Source organism: Stenella coeruleoalba (genome assembly GCF_951394435.1).
Source record: "Stenella coeruleoalba genome assembly, chromosome: 11".
Lineage (NCBI taxonomy): Eukaryota > Metazoa > Chordata > Mammalia > Artiodactyla > Delphinidae > Stenella > Stenella coeruleoalba.
This window is the reverse complement of record NC_137157.1, coordinates 41,911,938-41,929,157: the sequence shown is the minus strand read 5'-3', so window position 1 is coordinate 41,929,157 and position 17,220 is coordinate 41,911,938. Positions and strand designations below refer to the sequence as shown.

At 35.5% G+C, this 17,220-nt stretch overlaps 1 protein-coding gene across 5 annotated transcripts in view; it reads right to left on the bottom strand.

Moving 5' to 3' along the window:
• The window catches only part of OSBPL8 (oxysterol binding protein like 8), a 193,730-nt gene that overhangs the window by 37,398 nt on the left and 139,112 nt on the right, over positions 1-17,220 (bottom strand). For all 5 annotated transcript variants that reach the window (XM_079937597.1, XM_079937598.1, XM_079937599.1 and 2 more), the window contains 9 exons: positions 16,692-16,793; positions 15,087-15,290; positions 12,907-12,991; positions 11,129-11,300; positions 7,582-7,819; positions 6,785-6,969; positions 3,433-3,514; positions 3,039-3,137; positions 1,486-1,582 (listed from right to left, as the gene is read on the bottom strand). In XM_079937597.1, the coding sequence (XP_079793723.1) occupies positions 1,486-1,582; positions 3,039-3,137; positions 3,433-3,514; positions 6,785-6,969; positions 7,582-7,819; positions 11,129-11,300; positions 12,907-12,991; positions 15,087-15,290; positions 16,692-16,793 (1,264 nt within the window). The remainder of the gene's footprint in view (positions 1-1,485; positions 1,583-3,038; positions 3,138-3,432; positions 3,515-6,784; positions 6,970-7,581; positions 7,820-11,128; positions 11,301-12,906; positions 12,992-15,086; positions 15,291-16,691; positions 16,794-17,220) is intronic.

Genomic DNA, 17,220 nt, shown 5'->3' with positions numbered 1-17,220 from the left:
TTGGGAAGAGAAAGTTGTGCTCTTGCTTCACTTCATACACACTATATACAAAGAAATAAATTTCAGGCAAACTAAAGAGCAGTGAAAGCATAAAAATATGAGAACATGTGAGCAACTTATTATATAAGCTGAAGAGAGAAAGGGTTTTCTAATTGTGACACCAAAAGCAAAAACCAGCAAAGGAAAAACTGATAATTTAGTACATCAAAATGTCAAGAGAGGGCTTCCCTGGTGGCGCAGTGGTTGAGAGTCCGCCTGCCAATGCAGGGGACGCGGGTTCGTGCCCCGGTCCGGAAGGATCCCACGTGCCGCGGAGTGGCTGGGCCCGTGGGCCGTGGCCGCTGAGCCTGCGCGTCCGGAGCCTGTGCTCCGCAGCGGGAGAGGCCACAGCGGTGAGAGGCCCGCGTACCGCAAAAAAAAAAAAAAAAAAAAAAAAAAAAAAGTCAAGAGACTACTTGTTAAGAGGAATATACTCTACCCAGATGTCATTAAATTTAACTTAATTTAGATTCAAGAAAATGAACTAATTCCTAAAACAATATAAACTATCAAACTCTCCTAGCAAGAAGTTTCTATATGGGCAAGTCAATAACCAAAGAAGAAATGAGGAAGTTACCAAAAAATTGTCCCTACAAAGTTTGAATTTAGTAAATTCTTTCAAATTATAAAGGAACAGATAGTTCTGATATACACAACTGTATGTACTATAACATAGAAAAAAGAAGGCCAGCTGCTGAAGTAATTGCAGAAAGTGAGCTATGTACCTGGTATTCAATAAAAATTCTACAAGGGTAGAACACATATTCACTAAAGCCATTTAAACTATAGTCAGGGTAGGGGCATGGAGGGATAGAGGGTTCAGTGGGGAGGGAATAACCCAAATATACGTAACCTTCAGAAGAAAATGATCACCCTCTGAAACAAGCAAAAGATAAAACTAGGCAAAAAAATCAAACCCAAAACCCAAACAAAGCAAGCATCAAGGGATGATTTGTTTGTTTGAATTGTCACAGATTTTAGATTAAGGTTTCCTACTATACATATTTATTTTCCCTTGTACTTAAAAAAGTTTTTGTTAGTATGTTACTTGATCCAAGGTTAAATATCATTACTGACTGACCCTGGACTAAGTATTCTAACTGTATTTGGATGCTTTCTCCTCTTTTCAAAGACTAAAACAAAACAAAACATTATGGCCTAAAATGGTTAGCTGTAGTGGGCAATCATTATTCTGTCTTTTGATAAGTGGTACTTGTGGTAAATTTACACGTACGTGATGAACACTTACATAACATGAGTCATATCTCTATTTATGAATGAGCAAAGAAAAACAACAGAAAAAGAAAGGTCATTACCCAAGTAAAAATGGTAAAATGACCTATAAATTCCTGGCTGAAAACAGCCCAAGACATTGTCTGTATAAAAGCTCACCAGGAAATACTACCTTCCAGAAAAGCATATAGATTGAGACACGGGTAAACTCACCATAGAACTTGGACTTAGCCAGGATACTACCACTAAGGCAAAATCCATCTTTTCGGTTACTAACATAAAAGGCAGATATTGGTGGATGATGGGACACCTATTGAATACAGGAAAAATACATTAAAATATAATAATATAAGCATATTATTGTGATATTATCAAAAGTTCAAGTCTTAAAAGCATACTCTAATAATGAATTAAAAGAAACATTTGGTAAGTAGTAAAATTAAATATTGATGATTATAGTAACCAATCTCCAAGATGTATCTGAAGGAAACCCACCTCCTGGTATTCACACCGTTAAGGTGAGCTTCTCTTACACTGTACCAAAGTTAGTTTGTGTGGAAGTAATAGTATATCACTTCTGAAATTAGGTTATAATGCAGCATGTACCTTGGTGTGTGTGTGTCTCTCTCTCGAAGATCATTAGCTCTGAAAGGCCAGCTTCCATGTTATGAACAACTCTATGGAGAGGCCCATGTGACAAGGAACTGAGTACTCTTGTCAAAAGCCATGTGATGAGCTTGGAAGCAGAATCCTCCAGCCCAGGTAAGCCTTCAGATGATTGCAAAGCTGGCTGATATCTTGACCTCAACCTCAGGAGAGATCCCGAGCCAGACCACCCAGCTAAACAGTTCTCAGATTCCTGAACATCACTGCATGAGATAATAAATGTTTTTTGTCTTAAGCCGTTAAGTTTTGAATTTGTTATACAGCAATGAATAACTAATACAGTGGCTATTCTTCATGTAGATTACTGAATAGACCGTAGGAAACTAACAAAAGCTTTAACAAATATTTTAATAATTAATATTGCAAAATGTATACATCATGTTTTTTGAAATGAGACAAAACTAAAATCAAACGCTTCTCAAGCTTCTCAACTTAGTGAAGAATTATAGTGAACTAAAATACAAGACAGTATAATCATTAATTAAAAAAAATTAATACAGATAAGTGGTTTCAATCTGAGGAGTATATCAAAATCTCTTGGGAAGAGGAAGGTTTTTCAAATAACACATAGTCCTCTCATCCTCCTTACATTCTGTATATGAAAGGTAAGCAGGTCAGGATTTGTTTAGATGAAGAATAGCTGGGAAGATATAATAGGGTGGGAGAATTAAATTTAAAAATAATGAGGCAAAAAGTGCAATATCAGATTACCTAATTGTGAATCTGTGGAGGGCTTAAAAAGGCATGTAATTTGAGATAAATTTAGAAAGATATGGAGGACCCTGAATGTCAGAGAAATGGGTGTAAATTTGATTTAGGAACTGGGGAACCATTGAAGTATTTGGTCCAAAAAAAGGAGGGGGGGCAGAGCAATAAAAATAAAGATTTATTTTTTATCGTAGGATTCCATGACTCTAAGAGAGTATGTAGCTTAAGAGTATGGTATTTAGTAGTCAGTACCAAGAGGTTAAAATCTTACCAAATGTTCGCTAGTAAGAAAGGTTATAATCAACAGTGAGTTTACTGAGTTAACATTTTCTATAAAAAAATCTGAATAACTTCCAAATCAGTTTTATTTCTATAACATGGATTTCTAATACCTGTTCAGCAATATAAAAAGTTTTGCTGTTTGTTCTGGGATGAATCCACAAACAACGGAAAGTCTCACCAAGTATAGGATTATAAGGTTTCTTCAGTCCCTAGTAAAAAACATACAAGTTTCAAATTATAAATATGGAAGATTCAAAGTACTAACTTAAACCAGTCAAGATAGGCTTAACTGTATCATCTGGGAACTATCCTTATAAAATTTCCCAGTAGTAACATGAAATAAAATTAAATGACTTCAATCATAATACAGGTCTAAATAACCAAGTATTTTGCAATTCTGCTAACTGAAAGAGGCCCTGCAATGCAATTATTAATAAATAATCTAAAGATAACATAAAGAATAAAGAACACATATAAGGCTATAGAAAGTAAAACAAACATTACCTTTGGCTTTTTATAGAATCCTGACAAATACCATTTTACTACTTTCTTCAAACGGAAATAAGGATTTTCTTCAAGAGCAGCCCTAAAAAATAAAATGATATATGCAAAAATTTTACAGAACATATCACAAATTCTCCCTCATATTAATCAAGTCAACAATTGAATATGAGATATGACTGGAAAGCATAATTCATTTTCAAAATAGATGGCAAAAACAACCATATAAATCAGTTTGCAAGAATCACTTTTCATAATCTGGTTACTATTCTGCCCATTTTTAACCCCATCTTTAGTCTTCAACCTCCCCTATGTGCTACCAACTGATTTTCCAGAGTGAGCTAACTGTACAAATATAACAGATAATCAAAGAATAATTTTCATTTTAAAACAGGCATTTTCAAAAGCCATGACTCACCTGTCCCCTTGCCCTTCTGCTAATTCTATGAACATTGCAAAACACTGATTGTGTTTTTCAGGTGAATTCTGAGTTTGTATATATATATGTATATATGGCAATTTATTTATATTACTCCCTTCAAGCATGTCTGAAGGTCCAATGTGGTGATTTTTGAAGATGAAGTGTGAGATGGAAGAGGCTAGGCCTAGGCTCGCCGACAACTGTGCCAAGTTGAAAATATTGAACTTTTCGGGAGTTAACATCCCTCTGATTGCTCTCTTCTTTTCTTGGTTTCAATTCTCTTTACTACACAATTTATTTACAGCTTTACATGTATGTAGAATGCACAGTTCAAAACTCAAAGCAATATAAAGAAGTACACAGTCTTGCTATTGCCCCATCTCTCCATACTCTTCCTACTTAACCTCCCATAGGCAACCTTTTCTTTTAGCTGCTTCTTTTTTTTTTTTTGGCCGCACCACGTGGCATATGGGATCTTAGTGCCCCGACCAGGGATCAACCAGGGATCTAACCCGCGCACCCTGCAGTGGAAGCACAGAGTATTAACCACTGGACTGCCAGGGAAGTCCCTAGTTGCTTCTTTTCATATAGTTTTCTTCAAGTATAAAGAAGCAAATATAAATATGTAGTCTTTTTTTTCTTTGGCTGTGTTGGGTCTTCATTGTGGTGCGTGGGCTTCTCAGTGTGATGGCTTCTCTTGTTGCGGAGCATGGGCTTTAAGCACACGGACTTCAGTAGCTGCAGCATGGGGGCTCAGGAGTTGTGGCTCGTGGGCTCTCGAGCGCAGGCTCAGTAGTTGTGGCTCACAGGCTTAGTCGCTCTGCGGCATGTGGGATCTTCCTGGACCAGGGATCGAACCCGTATCCTCTGCACTGGCAGGAGGATTCTTAACCACTGTGCCACCAGGGAAGTCCCAAATATGTAGTCTTCTTCTTAAAAAAAAAGGGGAACAAACTAAATGCATTCTTCTGTATCTTGCTTTTTTACATACACACACACACACTCCTGAAGATCCCTCCAAATCAGTTTATAGAGTTCTTCCTTAGTGTGGATGTACCATACATTACTTAACCAGTCAACTGTGGCTGGACACTTGAGTTATCTAACCTTTTGCTGTTCCAAACCATGCTGCAACAATTTTGTATCTATGTCATTTTGTACATGTGGAGTTGTATCTGTAGGAGATATTCCCAGAAGCAGAATTACTGGATCAAAGGATTGAATACATTTATAATTTTGGTAGATACTGCCAGATGCCTTTCTAATGCACTGTGCTAGTTTGTATGACCCAACAGCAGTCTATGAGTGCCACACAACCTTGGCAACAGTGTGTGTTGCCAGAAGTGCAACCTTTTAATTTGGGAAAATGGTCATCTCTCAAGATCTTACTGTGATTCATAGGAACCTGCCTCATATTCTGAGGGAAATACATTTCTAGATAGATAAAAGGAAGCAGAACTGGGGTATAAAAGCATCTAGATTTTTGGTCAAAGTGATGGATGGAAAATAGATCTTATTATGGTTTGAATTTGCACTTTTCTTATTTTAAGTGAAGTTTACATGTTTAAGGACTTTTTTTTTTTTTTTTTTTTTTTTTTGCTGTACGCGGGCCTCTCACTGCTGTGGCCTGTCCCGTTGCGGAGCACAGGCTCCGGACGCGCAGGCTCAGCAGCCATGGCTCACAGGCCCAGCTGCTCTGTGGCATGTGGGATCTTCCCAGACCGGGGCACAAACCTGTGTCCCCTGCATCGGCAGGCGTACTCTCAACCACTGTGCCACCAGGGAAGCCCTTAAGGACTATTTTTATTACTTCATTTTTAAACTGCTTGGTCATTTCCTCCACTTCTTTTTCTATTAGGTTATTGATCATTTTCATTCACTAAGAATTTCTTTTCATAGGATTTCTTTTCATTCACTAAAATAAAAAGAGCCCTTTTTATTTTAGGGAGCTTAACAGTTCATTTATGACTTAATTTGCAAAAATCTCCCCCAGTTTACGAATTATCCTTTGAATCAGCTTGTTTTTTTTCATTCACTAAGAATTTCTTTTCATTCACTAAAATAAAAAGAGCCCTTTTTATTTTAGGGAGCTTAACACTTCATTTATGACTTAATTTGCAAAAATCTCCCACAGTTTACGAATTATCCTTTGAATCAGCTTCTTTTTTCTTTTTTTTGCAATGTTCATTAATGCAACTAATAGACTAATAATGCAATGAATAAACTGAATACAGGTATTAATGCAGAATCTAAAAATCAGGTCACAGGGCCAGAACCTAGTATCTTAGAAAACACAGTGCCTTGAAACTGCTGCTGGAATGGGGGCAGCAAGTGAAACTTGGAAAAGTATGATTGTCCAAGAAACTGCTGGGAAAGAGGTAGGCAGCTCCTCCTCCACCTCCCTCATGCCTGCCTTCTTCAGAATTACTCCCAGGATCAGCTGGCAGGAAGAAAAGCAAAGGTGAGAGTGGGGATTTATGCCATGTGCCAGCAGTTAGTAGGATGTTCCCGTTGTGATAAGCTGCACATGCCTCACTGCATGCAGAGAGAATAAGCACAAACAAAAGCAGAAGCCCCAGGATGGGACCTGAAAGAGGACTTAGGTGGGGGAGAACCAAGAATGCCAACCAGCTCTCCCTGTGTTAGGTCAATGCACAGGTCAGGGAGCCTGTGATGGCAGTGCTGTCAAGGCAGGGGCAGAATTCCTGTCTTCCTCAAGCTTGTGATTTCTCCATTTGACCTCATAAATGGAAACATTACAGCAAAGTATTAAACCTGCTTCTTATTAAGGTCAACCACAGAAGTGGTGGAGAAGAGAGAGTGGCATCTCATTTGAGCCTGATTTTGGTACAGCATTACCACTGAAATCAGCACTCTGAAAATACTCGAAAACCATGAAGTATCTTTTATTTTAAGAAATGAGAATTTACTTACTCAGATAGGAAATCTGCATGATAGTAGTAATCTGAAAGTTTATCCAGGAAAGAACGGGGTTCCAAAATAAATGTAGGCAGAACCACCCTGGATAGGTCCATGCCAGGACGGACTTGTTTCAGTAGTGTCCAGATAAGGCTTTTGTTTTCTTCTGACACAGTTTCTGTTTGAGAAGCCTCACCTGCCTTTAGCAATTAACAAAAAATACTGAAATACTATATTTATTTCAGACACATAAATATGTAGATAAGACAGCTCATACTGAAAATATGAATCTTCTCTAAGACTATTCCAAGCAATCTTAAAATGTGAAAATAACCCATTAGGTAATAAGTCAACACCTATAAAATTTAGTAAAAGGGCAGTCGCAAGAGACACTAAATAAAGTGAATGATATATACAAAGAATCCATTACAAAAAAACATTATACTCTATTATTTTATACTATGTTTACTTCTATGCATTAGCAATAACAAGAAAGTTATAAATTCATGTTTCCCTACAATTTACTTTGTACCTGGCAATAACATCAAGGAGTATTTTATTTCAAAAGCAAACCTGAAGATGTAAACTCTAAATTTAATAGAATATATTGGTATTTGTGCCAGTATATGTGTTTAATTGTTTATAAATCTTGATATATTCATATGTATGCAACTTTTAAAATAAAATAGGTATTATATAAATACTATTCTCTTTCAGGAAAAGAAGAAATAGGTCATACAAATATCTTCAATTTCATCTGTAAATTTCCAAGCATTAGAAAACCAAAATCTCTGAAAATCACAGACTGTTACCTCTCCGAGTTCTTCATGGCTCTGTTCAGTGTAGGTAGTCTCCTTTAAAGGCTCAACAGGCTCAGGTTCAATGTATGAGTCATCTTGCCTTTCTGATGTATCTGTGTCACTTTCTTCACTTTTCCCCATCACCTCATTGTCAGACTCATCATGCTCTTGATCATTTTCTTTATCAGATTTATCAGAATACATATCTTGGTCCTTAAAATGCTGCCGTTCAATTTCACTATCATTTAACCTTAAGAGAAAGAATTATTAGGAGGAAGGATAAAGGAGGTTAAGAATATTTAATTTATAAATAAGAAGGATATGTAACACTTACTGAGAATTTACTATGTGAAGGGTACCATTCTAAGTGTTTTATATAGTTTAACTCATTTAATCATAAAATAGCCCTAAAAGTAAAATCATTACTCTCACTTCACAGATTAAAAAATGGAGGCACAGAGAAATTAAATTAAAACCTGGAAAATGCTAAAAGATGACACTCTGAGCTCTTTGCTTCTCTATCCTTTAGGTCTAAAATTTTCCAAAAGCAAAATTTTATACTATTTCTTGCTAGATTTTTTCCTTAGTTTTACAAACATCATCACTTGAATCAACCTATCACTTCTGGTCTAAAGAAAAACTTCAAGACAAGACCACTAGATTCTCAAGTGAACGCAAATGAATTATGACTTTCTACCTGTAAAGGTCTCCAAAGTCACTCATAATAAGTCCAAAAATAAAAGGAGAAATGTATAAGGTAATTATATCGATTTAATACTGGACTGAGGACTTCCTTGGTGGCACAGTGGTTAGGAATCTGCCTGTCAATGCAGGAGACATGGGTTTGATCCCTGGTTCGGGAAGATCCCACATGCCGCAGAGCAATGAAGCCTATGCACCACAACTACTGAGCCTGCATTCTAGAGCCCGTGAGCCACAACTACTGAGCCCCTGTGCCACAACTACTGAGCCTTCACCCTAGAGCCTGCGCTCCGCAACTACTGAAGACTGCGCACCTAGAGCCTGTGCTCCGCAACGAGAGGCCACCCAAATGAGAAGCCTGCGCACCACAATGAAGAGTAGGCCCCGCTCACCGCAACCAGAGAAGGCCCACGCACAGCAACGAAGACCCAACGGAGCCAAAAGAAAGAAAGAAAAACAACTGGATAGGCTTAACCCTGAAAAAAAAACTCTATGGAGAACTGGAAATGGAAATTTCAGCTTAAGGAAATGAACCTATGGCCTAAAATTGTTAAGCTGCCATACCCAACCTTATTCTTACTTACAAGACTAGGGTTACTATTCTGCACAAAAAGGAAACAAGTTTTTTAAAAAAATCACTTCCAGAATCAAACATTTTTTTAGAAATTTCTCATTTAAGAAAGTATCTGTGGGCTTCGTTTGGTATAAAAAATTTGTAAAGTACTTTACAAAAGAATACATGGTGCCGTTATATATAGTAATTGACATTTTAACAATGCTGAGATAAGTTTAACAGAGTAGTCCTATTTGATTCTCTTTTAGTCTCTATTTTTCCAAAATCTTCTTATGTTTGGATTTTAATCAGACAACTTCTAACAGAAATTCATTTTTTAGAATACTTATTTTCTTTTTTCTCCTTTACAATCATATATTGCTGTCTTTGCTTTCTTACCATCTAGTCTCTCCTTAATCCCTCACAATCTGTTTTTTATTTTCTCTTTTATTTTGTTTTATCCTCTCTCCCCTTTGGCAACCTGTCCAGTTTCAAGACTTCATCATTTCTATTTGATGATTTCTGTTTGATGATTTCCCATGCATGCAAGAATAAGCTTCAGACTCATGTTTTTAAACGCTTGGTTGACCACATCTATATATACTGGGACCACTGCATCCTCAACATATCCAATATTTAATATATTATCTCCCAAATATGGTCCTTTTAAAAATTTTTTATCATCTTCCCAGTTACTCAGGCTTAAAACTTGGTAATCTTTTTTTAACTTTACCCGTTTCCTGTCTCTTACATCCAAGGAGACTCTAAGTCTCGAAGGTAGGCTCCCATCCTTCCTCATCTCTGCAACATCAGTTCCTAGCTCATTTTCTGTCATATATCCAAATGAACGTGTTCATATGTTGATTCTACTTAATGGTAAAATCTGTTATATTGATCCTCTCCCTGATTCCCTAGCTGGATATTATGTTTTCACCCTCTAAATTCTCCTGATCCTATATTACCCTAAGACATCTCTCCTTTGGTTGTTTATGTCATTCTTTTCTTCCTATTATTTATAGTTGCCTGGCATTTTATCGCTTTCAAGCAAAACAAAACAAAACATCTCTCTAGGATTACATAGCTAGTAAACTGTTATACTGGATTCAAATTTAGGATCATATCTGATTCATTTTCCTATTCACAATGTGGTGAATTACAAAGAAAAGTGTATGGTATCTTACACAGAAAAGAGACTCAAAATTTTTTAATGAATAAATACGTGAAGCAGATGAATTTTAAGATCCCCAAATAAGAGCATTTAAGGATTACCTGGTATTCTATAATACCAGGGGAAAAGGCCCCAACAAAAACCCATTCCTATATCAGGTGCACCTCCCTCCCCCTCATCCTATCAGACTCCTACACTAGGATAAAACAAAGCTCCAGATTATAGATCTGCAAAGAAAGGATGTAAAAGATAAGGTAATGGTGGTTTTATTTATTTATTTATTTTTGGCAGTTTTAAAAGAGAGTAAAGAAAAAGAGTCAAACAAAAGGATAGGAAAAAAAAAAAAAAGTTCAGCTCCGCTTACAGGGAAGCGAGGAGAGAAGCAGTCTAACTTTGAGGAGGGTAACATCAATGCTGACAGAAATAAATGGCTGCAGAGAAGCTGAGGGCTGAGGCCAGGGAGGAAAAGCTGAGGGCTGGGGCCAGGCAGGAAAAGCGGAAGTCTATTTTTCCTGCAAAGCAACAGAAGAGATCTGAACCTCAACCTTCGTTTCCTTGAAGAAAATTTTTTTTAGTATTAACTACAATGAATGCTTCAGGGGAAAAAAAAAACACAAATAGGATACAGTCCCAATTTGAAACACAATATAATAGGAGAATTCCACAAATACCAGGTAGAATAAGTCAAGTCCATTATAGAAAAAACAAAAAAGTGCTAATAGAACAACAGTAGAAGGACGGATTACATCTCATTTTTATGAGGCAAAGAAAGGCTTCACATATGATATAATATTTGAGATTGAGATTGGCCTTGAAGAACACAGGAGTATGACGGAAGAAAAGAGCAAGGAGGACTAGACGTCATTCTTAATTGATGGAACACCAGGCACAAAGACAAGGTAGTTAGCATGGTTGTATTTAGGAAAGAACAAGTAATTCATATTAGCTGGAATCAAGGAAATAACTCTCTACACCTCACCAGAGCAACTCAACAAATTTTAAACCAGGCCATAGGGGTTTAAAGACAGCTAAGTTTCAATCCTAGATACAATACAAAAATTCTAGGCCTGCCAACTAACCTAGTGAATAACACAGTCTCGAAAATAATCACCAAATTAGTGGCAATATCTACTTACTGGAAGTTATCACCACTGTGGAGACTGTTAGCACGTAATAAGCCATACAAAGTCACATGTGTGCTCTCTGATGAGATGCTCAGGTCATGTTCCTTTCCCTCCCTGATCATTGTACGTTTAAGAAGACTAGAACATTTCAAAGCCAACTCCAAAGCATCCATCCAGCACCTTCCTAGAAAAAGACAGATTCATAAATAGTATAATTCAAGAAACTAGAAAAACTAGCATCCATCTTAATTTAACACTGTTAACTTTTAAACATACTATTATTTCTCTCAGAAACATGCACTGTAAAAATTAATTAGAATATAAAATCCTGCCAGGATGTCTTAATGCAATTTTTCAGTTTAATAAGTGCTTTTTACATTCTAAATATCTAGAAACCACTGGTAAATAAATAGCATTAACATACATTAGAAAATACATCTAATCTAAAATAAATGTACTTTATTTTTAAAAGCTTCAAACATTAACATGTAGAATAACTGAAGGTACCAAAAAGGTACATGAAATATACCTAAGGGATTATGTTTCCACTATAAACAAACTATCTAAAATAATATTTTGTTGTTGACAGGACATCTATCCCAGGTTTAGCACCAAAATTTTAAGTCAGAAAAATGCCTGTCTAATACTGTTATTAACTGCCATATTAGTTAGTAGAAACATTAATAACTTAATTTTGTGTGTGTGTGGTTGACTCTATGTATTTTAATTTTTGTTTATATTCGACTATAGTTGATTTACAATGTTGTGTTTCAGGTGCACAGCAAAGTGATCCAGTTATACATATACATATATCTATTCTTTCTGAAATTTTTTTTCCCATTTAGGTTATTACACAATATTGAACAGAGTTCCCAGTGCTCAACAGCGCTCAGCAGTAGGTCCTTGTTGGTATCTATTGTAAATATAATAGTGTGTATATGTCAATCCCCAAACTCCCAATTTATCCCTCCCCCCAATAACTTTATTTTTTTTAAATTAAAATTTAGAAAAGTACTAGTAGAAAAAAAATGTTAATTACTCTTAAAAGTCATATACATTTGTTTCAAGATATGGTGGCAATATCAGCCACATAAATCGTTTTCATAATGAAAGCTCATGCCTATGATATTTTAATTTAAAAAACCATCATCTAGTGAAAGTAAAGTTTAGAAGGTTACATGATTCCCTAGGCTAAGCTAGTCTACACTATAAAACATAAAAGTGAAGAAAAAATCCATTATCAATTATTAAAGTTTTAAAGTTACCTTGCTTTCATACAAATTATACCCTCCCTATATTTGTTTCAGGAATTAAATATTAAGTAATGAAGTACAGAATAGAAGTTTGTGTTTGAACGTCTTATGCAAAAAAGCAAAATAGTGTATACAGTGTCATGTTAATATTTAATGATAAAATATAAATAGTATTAAATGTACTTCTAAAATGACAAAACTTAATGAGTTACCACAGAGAATGCTAATCAAGTCAAAAAGGTGTTAATATGTCAATAAAGGATGAAGAAGAAAACTCCAGGCTGCTAGTTTATCACTCAATTATATAATGCTTCCTTCCTATTAGATTTCCCCATTTGTCAACCAAGTTGATGATATATTTAGTGTTCTAGGCAATTTATGATTATAATACGTCTGCTGCAAATTCCATACTAAATGCAGATTTCCCAAAGGAAAATGCAGTGATCTATAAAAGTATAGATCTATAAAAGTATATAGTATATTTTTAAGTGACTCTTAAAAATAAGGACCAAAATCCAATCCATCTTTTGTATTTACCATCTGACTCTGAAGTAGCTCGGATGATCAAATAACTGCTAGGTAAGGGCTGAGTTATGGATCCAACTGCTTCACCTTTTGGACCCTTAAAAGCAGAATAAACAAAATAAATGGTGTACAGTATTATGAGATCTCAACTTTATATTATTCATAATTATCTGTAATAATCTAAGTGAGGCATGGATTATAATTTTTAAAAACAAACAAGCTTTAATTTCATGCTTCTTAAGAAAGCAAATGTTAAGTACTGAGGAAAGCTTTCCTCTTCCACAAAATTTACCTCCTTACCAGAAAACTGAACTTATAGTTAACATTAAGCATTATCTCTGCATATTGTTCACATATTAAAGAGAAACCTAAAATTTCCCATATGAGACCAAATTTTAATTTAACAGAGAATTTCCATACTACAGAAACTATTAGATGAGAAATACTAAATTTCTGGAAGCCTAAAGAAACAGCTGGAAACTTATAAGAAAAAGAGAAATGAATTTTTACTAGGTCCAGGGAAAAATAATTTTTTAAGTTGTCAAAGAATAAAATGGATTTTAAGAAGCATAAACATTAGGAGGTAAAGATGGACATTTAAAGTGAAAAAAGTAGAAACAAATCAATACGATTTTAACAAATCCTATAATATCCCTTGGGTATTTTCAAATGGCTTTATAATTTATGGTCTAGTTCCTAGAACCAGTATAGAGTAGGACCTTGAGTCAGACTGCCTGGGTTTCAATCTTGATTCCATACTAGAAAAATTACTTAAGTAACCTCTTTAGGCCTCAATCTCTTTATCTGGGCAATGGGGGATATTTGTATCCTCCTTACAGGAAATTTGTATCCTCCTTATCTCGTACCTTACAGGCACGAGAATTAAAAAAAGATTCCATATAACATGCTGAAAAGAGTCTCTGACTCAAAGTAAAAAGTTATAAACATTACTCTTTCCTAAGCATAGACATTGACTTTTAAGCTGCTTAAACAATGTCCTAAGTAGGTTTTGCTTGTGAAGAATATTCTGATGTTCATATAATTGTACAAATTTCCCTCCCACCAATATCTGGAATGAAATAACTTGACATTATAAGTATCTTTTAATGATTTTAAAATTCATTATAATTCTTACAATGCCTAAAAATAGTAGTAAAGAATAAATAGTATACATATAAAAGATTTTGAAAGTAATTTTTTTTCACTTTAGAATGACATGATACAGAAATACCAGAGGTTTCATGGGTTAAATTCTTTCCCCTGTGGGAAGTATATAATCTCAGAATAAAACTAACTCTGTAATCCTAAATTTATTCCTGCTATGATTCCACACTACTGAAATAAAGGTTAAAAGCCCAGGTCTTTTCCTAGGTGTCTGTATATTGCCTAATTAAGCAATACCCAACAAATTAAAAAGCTGAAGCTACATTTAGTTCTAATCTCAATTAGGTTGTTTACCTAAAGGAGGAGTCCCAAAACCTTTATTCAAGTGTAATTGACTTTAGAAACTAAAACAATGATCGCTTTGTAAAAACTTAAGCTAGACTCATTTATTCAGTTAGCATGTACTGCCTGTCTACTGTTTGTAGAATTCCTTAGTATAATAGTCTATCAAATAGAGCATTTCTATTTTCTTGTTTGTTTTTAAAACAAGGAGTGACCACGGTAATGCTTTTTAGTTATAAAAGCATTAGAGCTCCATCTTCAAAGAAAGCTGCCTCTCAAAAATATGTAGGACTGCTTCTGCTTATAGGCTTCCTATCACATATCTACATCACTACAGGAAAGACCACCAAAATAAATGGCAGCTTCTGTTCTAGGGAGTCTGACAATTTGATAAAGAGAAGAACACTCACAGTAAACAGGATACAATATTACAAAGCAAAGCTGGTAATTGCAAAGTAAAAGAACAGTACAAACAATCCCTACAGACAAGAGATAATAAGGTACAATATAAATTGGGAAGCATTTTCTGGAGAAATTTTTAACTTAGATCTTAAAGGTAAACTAAGCATTTTGGTGCACATTTCATCGTGGGTAGAAACAGAAAGAGGAATAATGTGATTGAAGACAAAAACAAATTTATAAGTTCTGGCAGAGGACAGCAATCATTAATCATTCATTGATTTATCTCAGTTCTACTTATAGATTGTCATCTTTACCTCTCACCTATATAACAAGTGCTTACTTACCTTCACTGCCCAAATGGACTGCTCCAAAGGATGGAAAAGTTTAAAACAAAAGCCATCCTTTTTTGATGGACGCTCAATGATCTCACAGGCATTCAGAAGAACTGTTCCTACCCATTGACCATTTTTTTGGGTTTTATAGATCAGTAGCACACCAGGTTTCAACACACACCACAATTTGGTCCAGCTCTTTAGAGTACCACGAATCTACAAAAATATAAGTTTATTTAAGAAATAAACCTTTGTTTCTCTGCTCCACAAGACACTAACCAAATAGAGGCAAATAGGGTATTTTAATCTAAAATTTCCATAAAGTGTACACTTTAAATTCACTAGGTGTATGTTTGTTAAGCTACTAAATAGCAAGCACTGGAAATAAATGTGAAAACAGCATGACTCCTGCTTCTGAGGAACTTAAATTCTAGTGGGAGACTGCATCAACAATTTCAAAACAATGTACCAAGTAGAATGGTTTTCCTAGCCTTCCTGGCCAGGTCAGGGGCCATTAAAATATACTTTCCTAGTATAGGATATGGAGCTTAAAGACTTAGTAAGTAGAGCCAATATAAGTCAGAAGGTGTTTTCAGAATAATATCGAAGAAGACCCCCATATTACTTGAACTATCAAGGAAACTATCACTAGACTTCTGTTTTAGTAAGAAAACTTCCATGACAGATCCCATAAGGATTTTAGTTTGGAGGTTGTACCTATCCTTGGGGAAGGTGAAAAGCTTTCACTGCTGGGGTGATTTTTAGGTGAAAGCCAGGTACTAAAACTTCCTGGGAGTCAGGGTCTTACAAGACCATTCTCAAAGTTAGTATTAGGCTAAAATATTCCTACCAAATATCCTACAGATAAGAATGATAAAGAGGATAGAGTGACTAAGATGACAGGAAATAAAAGTAAGTGGAAATAACCAGAGGCTAAAAGAATAAGGAATAGAAATAGCAATATGTATGTTGTTCTGCAAATTAATGCTTTTCAAATGGTAACTTTTACACTAAATTTGACTCATATCTTCTCCAAAATGCAAATATACCAAGTCTACAATAATACTAAATGATAATTTGAACAGCAAACAAAATATTTCTTTACAGGACATCAATGAGACCAGCGGTCCCCAAACTTTCTGTCACCAGGGACCGGTTTCGTGGAAGACAATTTTTCCACAAAGAGGGGGGATGGTTCAGATGGTAACACAAGCGATGGGGAGCGGCAGATGAAGTTTCGCTCGCTCGTCCGCCGCTCACCTCCTGCTGTGCGGCCCGGTTCCAAACAGGCCGCGGACCGGTATTGGTCCGTGGTCTGGGGGTTGGGGACCCCTGGATTAGACTATATCATGTCACACAAATCAAAACGCCTTTTTAAAAGAACTGCTATCCATATTTGATGTTATTTGATGTCAAGAGAGACAACATTAAGGTTTCTTCTCTCCATTAAGACTGGAACATAGATCCTCCGGGATACAATCAACAGTTTCTTCATCAGTGAAAAACAATCAACCTAGGAGATGTTTTTGTCTTGCAGGCTTTTAGGTGCACTCTGGGCTTTCCTATTCCAGTTGGTAAATATCCAGCATTTGAATTCAAGAGTCAATACAAACTGACCTTCAACCAATCAGCCATAACAATAACAGAGGGATCTGTGATTGTACTGAGTAACTCCTTTGTGGCTCTTTTCTTTTCTTCTCGGTAATTTTTCTTTTGTACCTATTTTACAGAAATAATAGAAAAATTAAAAATTCATTAGAAATAGGCAATTTCTCTCCAATTTTTTAGCTCCATAGTATGTAAAAAAATTTACACTCTAAAATAAAATTCTAAACCTCTTTTAGAATTCTAGCATCTTAGGACAGACCTTTTTTTTTTTAAGAGCTGGTAGAAATTTTTAGAAAAGCAAGGTTAGAATCTAGTTTTTCTGATCACTAGTCCAATTCTCTGTATATTTTTAAAGAATTTTACGTTTTTAAAATTACACAGTACATGAATACAAACTCATGGTAAAAATTTCAAACAACACAAAGCTAAAAGCCGTTTTTATTATACCCTCTCCTATTCCGATTCTCAGAATTGATCACTGTTAACCTTCAGGAAAACACTATCCTTTCAGGCCTCTTCTATGTACACAACCTACAGA